Source organism: Erinaceus europaeus, chromosome 9, assembly GCF_950295315.1.
Source record: "Erinaceus europaeus chromosome 9, mEriEur2.1, whole genome shotgun sequence".
Taxonomy (NCBI): Eukaryota; Metazoa; Chordata; class Mammalia; order Eulipotyphla; family Erinaceidae; genus Erinaceus; species Erinaceus europaeus.
This window is the reverse complement of record NC_080170.1, coordinates 93903637-93910636: the sequence shown is the minus strand read 5'-3', so window position 1 is coordinate 93910636 and position 7000 is coordinate 93903637. Positions and strand designations below refer to the sequence as shown.

General features: G+C 40.3%; 1 protein-coding gene across 1 annotated transcript; it reads right to left on the bottom strand.

Moving 5' to 3' along the window:
• Window positions 1-1819: 1819 nt before the first annotated feature.
• Window positions 1820-6581, bottom strand: RETNLB (resistin like beta). Its single transcript, XM_007522174.3, has 4 exons — window positions 6443-6581; window positions 6210-6355; window positions 5167-5244; window positions 1820-2359 (listed from the first exon to the last, which is right to left on the bottom strand). The coding sequence occupies exons 2-4, from the start codon at window positions 6334-6336 to the stop codon at window positions 2232-2234; spliced, it is 333 nt and encodes a 110-aa protein (XP_007522236.1). The 5' UTR covers window positions 6337-6355; window positions 6443-6581; the 3' UTR covers window positions 1820-2231.
• Between the last annotated feature and the right edge of the window lie 419 nt (window positions 6582-7000).

Genomic DNA, 7000 nt, shown 5'->3' with positions numbered 1-7000 from the left:
TAGGTGGAACTTAAGAAATAAAAACGGAAAGGGAAAATGCAAGGTAAAACTTGGATTGGTGTAGTATATTGGACTAAAGCAGAGGACTCTGGGGGAAGGAGTAGGAAGAAGGGGATGGAGACAATTTGGGGTCTGGTACATGGCAGTGGACAATGACTGAATTGGGAGTGAGAGTGTTCTGAAGACACCTGTCCTAGGGAGGTAAGTTTCAACAACTGCACTATAAACCATTAACCCCCCCTAATAAAATGATTTTATGAAAGAGAATACATGAATGGGTAGAGTATGTTGATAAAGGTGGCAGGGTTAAAAGGAAGGGAAAAATGAAGGAAGAAAGAAAAGGAGGGGGGAAGGAGGACAAGAAAGAGAGGAAAGAGAAGGCAAAAAAGAAGAAAGAAAGGAAGGGAGGGAGGGAGGGAGAAAGGAAGGAAGCTTAATGTAGAAAATCACTTTGAGGTACATCCTGGTCTTGGGAAAAGAAGCCTTGAAATCATACAAAATAGAGTTAAAGTTCCTGAACTCTGAATCTTTCTGGTTTTATCGCCTTAGGTGGCTTTCTAATAGTCTTGACCTGCAAAATATAATAATCAATTTGTTTTTGTTTGCTTTCATTTATAGAGTACCTCCCTTGTGAGTCAGACAAGAAAAAGAGAAGAGAAATCAAGGATGACCCCTATCATTTTAATTTCTGTGACTTTGACTAATTTCTATGTAAAACTCCAGCCACTGTGCTTGGTGTAGAGCAATAATTACTAATTCCCTTTGAACTAAGTACCTGGACTTAGTTTATGACACTTATAGAAATGAATATAGTGGCACACCTGGCAGAGCTATGTATTACAAAAGCTCAAGGAACCAGGTTCAAGCCCTTATCCCCACCTGCAGGAGAGGAAACCACACAAGCAGGGAAGCAGCGCTATAGGGCTCTCTCTTTCTATCTCTCTCTCTCCCTTCCTTTCCCTCCTAATTTCTTTTTCCTTTTCCCTCTCCCTCCCCCTCCCTCTATAGCTCCCCCTTCTCTTGCTGTTTCTCTCTGTCTCTATCAAATAAATAAATAATATTTTTTAAAAAGAAGATAAGGCAGACAGAATAATGGTTATGCAAATGACATTCATGCTTGGACTTCTGAAGTGTAGCCAGAGCTGAGAAGTGCTCTGGTCTTGGTCTCTCTCTCTCTCTCTGTGTGTATCTGTGTCTGTCATTAAAATAAAATTATGAATTTTAAAAAGAAATGAAGTATGAGTTTTTAACAGTGAGGACTCAAGATCAAGTACATGATTATTTGGAATACATGTGCTCTGTGGAATTTCTAACCCCATAAAGTGATTCTAATCTTCTGAAATATAGCAGGGGGCAGATGCATACTCAAGCAGGATCCCTGAGGAATATGTAATAAAGAGGTGTGTAAAAGAGCATACTCTGAAATCAGGAGAGAGAAACACTTAGAAATGAACCCCTGACAGAAGCTCTAGATTTAGCAGAGCACAGTAAGAGAAATCAATATAAAGAGAGAAAGGTAGAAAGACAGAGTGCCACTCTTCATTGGGACATGCAAGATGTTGAACCACCTTCTCCAGTCACAAAGCATTTCTCCTTTGGATATTAGAACCTCTGTGTTTGTGGAGCTCAGGGTTAAAGAGTGGTGTGAAAAAGTTCTACAATGTGTCATTAGACACAACAGTATAGAGCCATACTTGGTCCTTAGTTCTCAGACATGTGAATTATGGATGTTGGCCTAGTTATAGACCTACACTCATCCTACAGAACTATAGTAATAAGAAAATATAAATATGGAGAGATGAAAAGTTGTCTTTATTATATGAGGAAAGTTGGAATTGGGTTTCCTGTTTGAGGTTATGGTTTCATTGCTGTCATGATCAGACAGCTGGGATCTCATTTTTTTTTTAATATTTAACCATTGTGCTTTATTTCTTTTATTTCTTTTATTTATTTAAGAAAGGAGACATTAACAAAATCATAGGATAGAGGGGTATTCCTGCCATCCAATCTCCATATCCCATCCCCTTCCCAATAGCTTTCCCATTATCTATCCCTCTGGGAGCATGGACCCAGGGTCGTTGTGGGTTGCAGAAGGTGGAAAGTCTGGCTTCTGTAATTGCTTCCCCGCTAAACATGGGCATTGACAGGTTGATCCATACTCCCAGTCTGCCTCTCTCTTTCCCCAGTAGGGTGGGTCTCTGGGGAAGCAGGGAATCTCATTTTCAACTTGTTTAGGTCAGGCGGCAGCATCGGGCAGTGGTCCAGTCCATTCCACTACACTGGCAGTGGCATGTGTTTCCTGACTGGACATCCCAGGAACCACAGCCATAACCACAAGCACAGCCAGTGACAACAGTTCCTGCATGGGCACATGAGACATAGACATGGAACCATTAGAGAATAGAGGTCCACCGATAACCATCTTCCCTTCCTGTGCAGCTCAGGAATAGATTCACATGGGGTTTAAATTCATAACCTTTTATCTATTTTAATATTCAACAACTTCTTAAAGAATAAAAGGCAGAAGTTATGCTGCTACTGAAATATTTTAGAATATTTTAACTTGTTTATTGGATAGAGATAGCAAGAAATTGAGAGGGGAGGTAGTTATAGAGAAGGAGAAAAACAGAGAGACACCTGCAGCCCTGCTTCAACACTTGTGAAGCTTCCCCCCCCCTGCAGGTGGGGACTGGAGGCTTGAACCTAGCTCCTTGCACTTTGTAACATATGAGCTTAACCAGGTATGCCATCACCCAGCACCCTGCTACTAAATTCTTACTGCAGATTGTCGCCAGAGACACGGAGCCTGATGTCAACCTCCCAACTCCTCTAATTTCATGAGATCTTGCCTAACACATGGGACTACCTAGATCTGCTTTAGATGGCACATTATTTAACAAAGTTATACATTGTAGATATAGGCTAGGGCACGCTAGGGTTTAGGGTACAGAGTACAGGTGTACAGGCATTGACTTAGACCTAATAAGCCTGGAATCCTAGTAGACGTGCCTAAAGAAGGCATCATAAATTCTCTAATTGACCAGACTTAGACCAAATTAGATTGGTAATTTAGCAGAAAGGCCCAAAGAAGACAAACCTTATAAACCTAATTCTGGTTGGATACAACAAATGACAATCAATACTTCAACAACTTAGAGAAAGTCTAAGTTCATCAGATAAAGAAAGGATACAAAAGCTGGATAAGAGCAAGAGACTGGCTCACTTAATGATTGCCTTTTTGGTTAATACCAGGCTATCCTATCATCTGGGGCCCTATTTAGGGAATCCTTGGATTCCCACATAGATAATAGGAGCCTAACCTCTAATAGGTCCCTCTCCACCATCACAGGTCACTTCCATAAAGAACATCAACATAAGCTCTCCTGTGGGCCACTCCAGGAATTTGTCCTCTCTATAAAGTAGCAATGGTAGGGACTGCCCCTTCTCCAAAGAGAGACTGAGTCATCCCACTTTGCTACTCCAGGAAGACTGGTCCTGAAATGAGTGCAGTCTAGAATGCTCTCATCTGTGACCATGGACTGTGAACACAGACCAGCAGGAACTCAAAGGTTACACAGGCTCCTGTGCTGAATATGAATATATACATGGGCACTAGGTCAGGTGGATGAGGTAAAACATTAATGTATATATAATTTTTATTTATTATATATTATAACTTTATATATTATTTATTATATATAAAATAGATATAATTTTTATTTATAAAAATTGAAATAAGAGTTGATTTTATTCATAGCTTTTCTTCAAGTCTGAGAGCTACTCTCTGTCCTAATGCAACTTTACAGCCCTCTTCTTAACTCTCACAGCAGTCCTTTCAGACAATATTTTTGTCCACTCAAGCAAATCTACAAAACTATCAAACTCAAGCAAAAACTACAATAGTCATAGGCAGCTAGAAACATACCTAAAACAGATTTCCTCGCTTCTTTTTCACCCTAAGATCCCTAGTCTCATCTGCAATATTCCTACTTTTTGGTTCCTGTTCATTAATCATTTGGTCCCACTTTAACTCCTTTCAGCCACCAAGCTGAAGATGCTACTAGGATTCCATCATGACTTCCCTAGGCAGATGAGTTCACTCATGTGTCCTGGAACTTCACCTCTCCAGAGCCCTACCCCACTGTGAGTATGGACTGACCTGCCAACACCCAAGTCCACTGGAGAAGCATTTATGGATGTCACAACTCCCCCTTCTGTACCCCCCCAAACAATTTTTATCCATACTCCTAGTGGGGGGAAAATGATAGGGGGAGATGATCAGAGGGCTCTGAACTCCAATTTCATTGGGGCTCAAAGAGAGAAGAGGAAAAAGGAATGGACATTTGGATATAGTAATAGATGTATATGTGACTTGGAAAGGAAAAGAAGATGGGGAAAAAATAGGCAAAAACATACAAATATAGACTGATAGTTGTAGAAACAATTATTAGCCCCTATCTGCAACCTATTCTAACTTACAGTGAAGGACTTGGGAATTCAGCACTCTGGTGGTGGGAATGGTGCAGAGATGTACTCCTGTTATCTTGTGATTTTGTAAATCAATATTAAATTACTAATAAAAAGTATTTTAAAAAGAGAATAGAGGCCCACTCCTAACCATCTTCCTTTCCTGTGCATCTCAGAAATAGATTCACATGAGTCTTAAAGCCATAACCTTTTCTCTATTTCAATTTTGATCAACTTCCTAAAGAATAAAAGGCAGATGTTACTAAAACAAATGTCAGTATAGGGCCTTCAAAGCAGTCCATGAATGTGACGTACCAGAAAATTTCTTTCTCATTAGATTCATGACAGATTCACATTTGTGTTTGTGTATACCTATCATAGCAAGGGAATATATTCAGAAAGGGAGATGAATGATAGGAAGCGGTAGTTGGTATCATGAACACTGTAGGATAGCTGAGGGGAGGAATGGTTGGTACATGTTGTCATGAATGGAAAGCAGGATGAGAAGAGACAAATACCCTAGATCCCTCAACAGCAACTGGGAAATAATATGGGGCAGGGGCTCTCCAAAAACCAGCAGATATGACTCAGCTTCAGGTTAATACAAACATGTAGTGAGGGGAGGTGTGTAGGGGCCGGGGAAAGGATGAGGGTAAGTAGTGTGTCTTACCTCCTATTTCTGCTCATGAAGTTACTTACCTGCTGGGCAAGTGGACAGTTTTCCTGAGTTGGTGACACTGGTACATGACATCTCTCTTTTTGGTGATGAGTTGATCTCTGCATTGGAGAGAAGGAGTATTTCTCATAAATTTTTACTTCTTTTTTTTTATTTTCCCTTTAGTTGTCCTTGTTTTTTTTTTAAATTGCTGTTGTAGTTATTATTGTTGCAGTTTTTGATGTTGTCGTTGTTAGAACAGAGAGAAATGGAGAGAGGAGGGGAAGACAGAGAAGGAGGAGAGAAAGATAGACACCTGCAGACCTGCTTCAGCACCTGTGAAGCGATTCGCCTGCAGGTGGGGAGCCGGGGGCTCAAACCAGGATTCTTAAGCCGGTCCTTGTGCTTTGCACCACGTGCGCTTAACCTGCTGCGCTACCGCCCGACTCCCAAAACTTTACTTCTATATCCTTTCTCAGTCTTAATTCAGAGGAGTCATAGTCTGTAGCCAGATTACCTTTCAGGTTTTTTTTTTCTTTATTGGGGATTAATGGTTTACAGTCAACAGTAAAATACAGTATCTTGTACATGTGTAACATCTCTCAGTTTTCCACATAACAATTCAACCCCTTCTAGGTCCTCCTCTGCCATCATGTTCCAAGACATGAACCCTCCCCCCCACCCCACTGCAGAGTCTTTTGCTTTGGTGCAATAAACTTCCAGGTTTTAAAGTTTAGTTTTCTCTTTTGTAAAATGTTTGTAATACCTGTATTTCCCTCATCATCCCTTTGCACATTTAAATGAAGTATTTATGTAAAAAAGTCGCATTACATATGACTGTAATGCTCATAAACTATTACTATCCTCTGTCACTTCATTATCATCAGAGAAACTTAAACTTTTAACAAAGAGTTAAAAAAGTGATAGTAAAAAAAAAAGTAACTGATTAGAAAGATTGGACTTGAGTGGGCTAATAAAAGGTTGGCATCTAGAGATGAGGAATAGGAGAAGTTAGGGGTTAGTAGCAGGAGGCATAATAAGAAGTTACCCATGAGCTCCCGACCCCCATCCAAACCCAGATAGTTACCTAGATTATTGAGAATTTCCATGACCTTTTTATCCACAACTGATTCTAAGGAACATTGATTACTCCCTGAGATTATCAGCTGGAGAAGGAGAATGAAGGTGAGCATGAAGCAAGCAGTTGACTTCATCCTTTGGAAAGCCAGTGTCCTGGAGATAGGGAAAAAAACAGAAAGAAGCTGAAATCTCTGAGCTCCAGCAGGGCTGAGGAGGAAAGGACAAGGGAAAGTGGAGAACCTTGTGAGAGTATAGAGGAGATTGATTTCCTTTAGGCAGTTTGGAGAAGCAGGGAGGGTATCAGCAGAGCAGATTTACTTGCAGGAAGGATCAATAAATGTCTGCAAGGTCACATTAGATGGGTATTTTATACCCTGATGTTGAGCTGGGCACCAATAACATGTCAAACACACTCCCAGTATATTTGCAAAGAATTATGCCAGACAGGGTGATATGAAACTGTGATTAACTTTTTGTATTCATAATACACAGTAACTGTGATTGTTCTGAATCCTGGCCAAGGGTGGTCCTCTTGCCTTTTTTGTTCTTTCCTCTTTCTTCTTGGCAGAACACTAAGGCAAACATTGCACAACATTATTGACCTCTGGTTTTATTCTTAATCAGGAAGAGGGGGTTTTATGATCTTTTAGATGAGAACCTCACTTGGCACCTGTTTTAACAATGATCTTAACAATGATCTGGCTAATTCCATATTTGAGAAAGTAACAGAAATCTTGATTAGTGCTACCTTGAAAACAAGGTAGTGTACTATTTCCTTAACCAGGGATTTATTGTCCT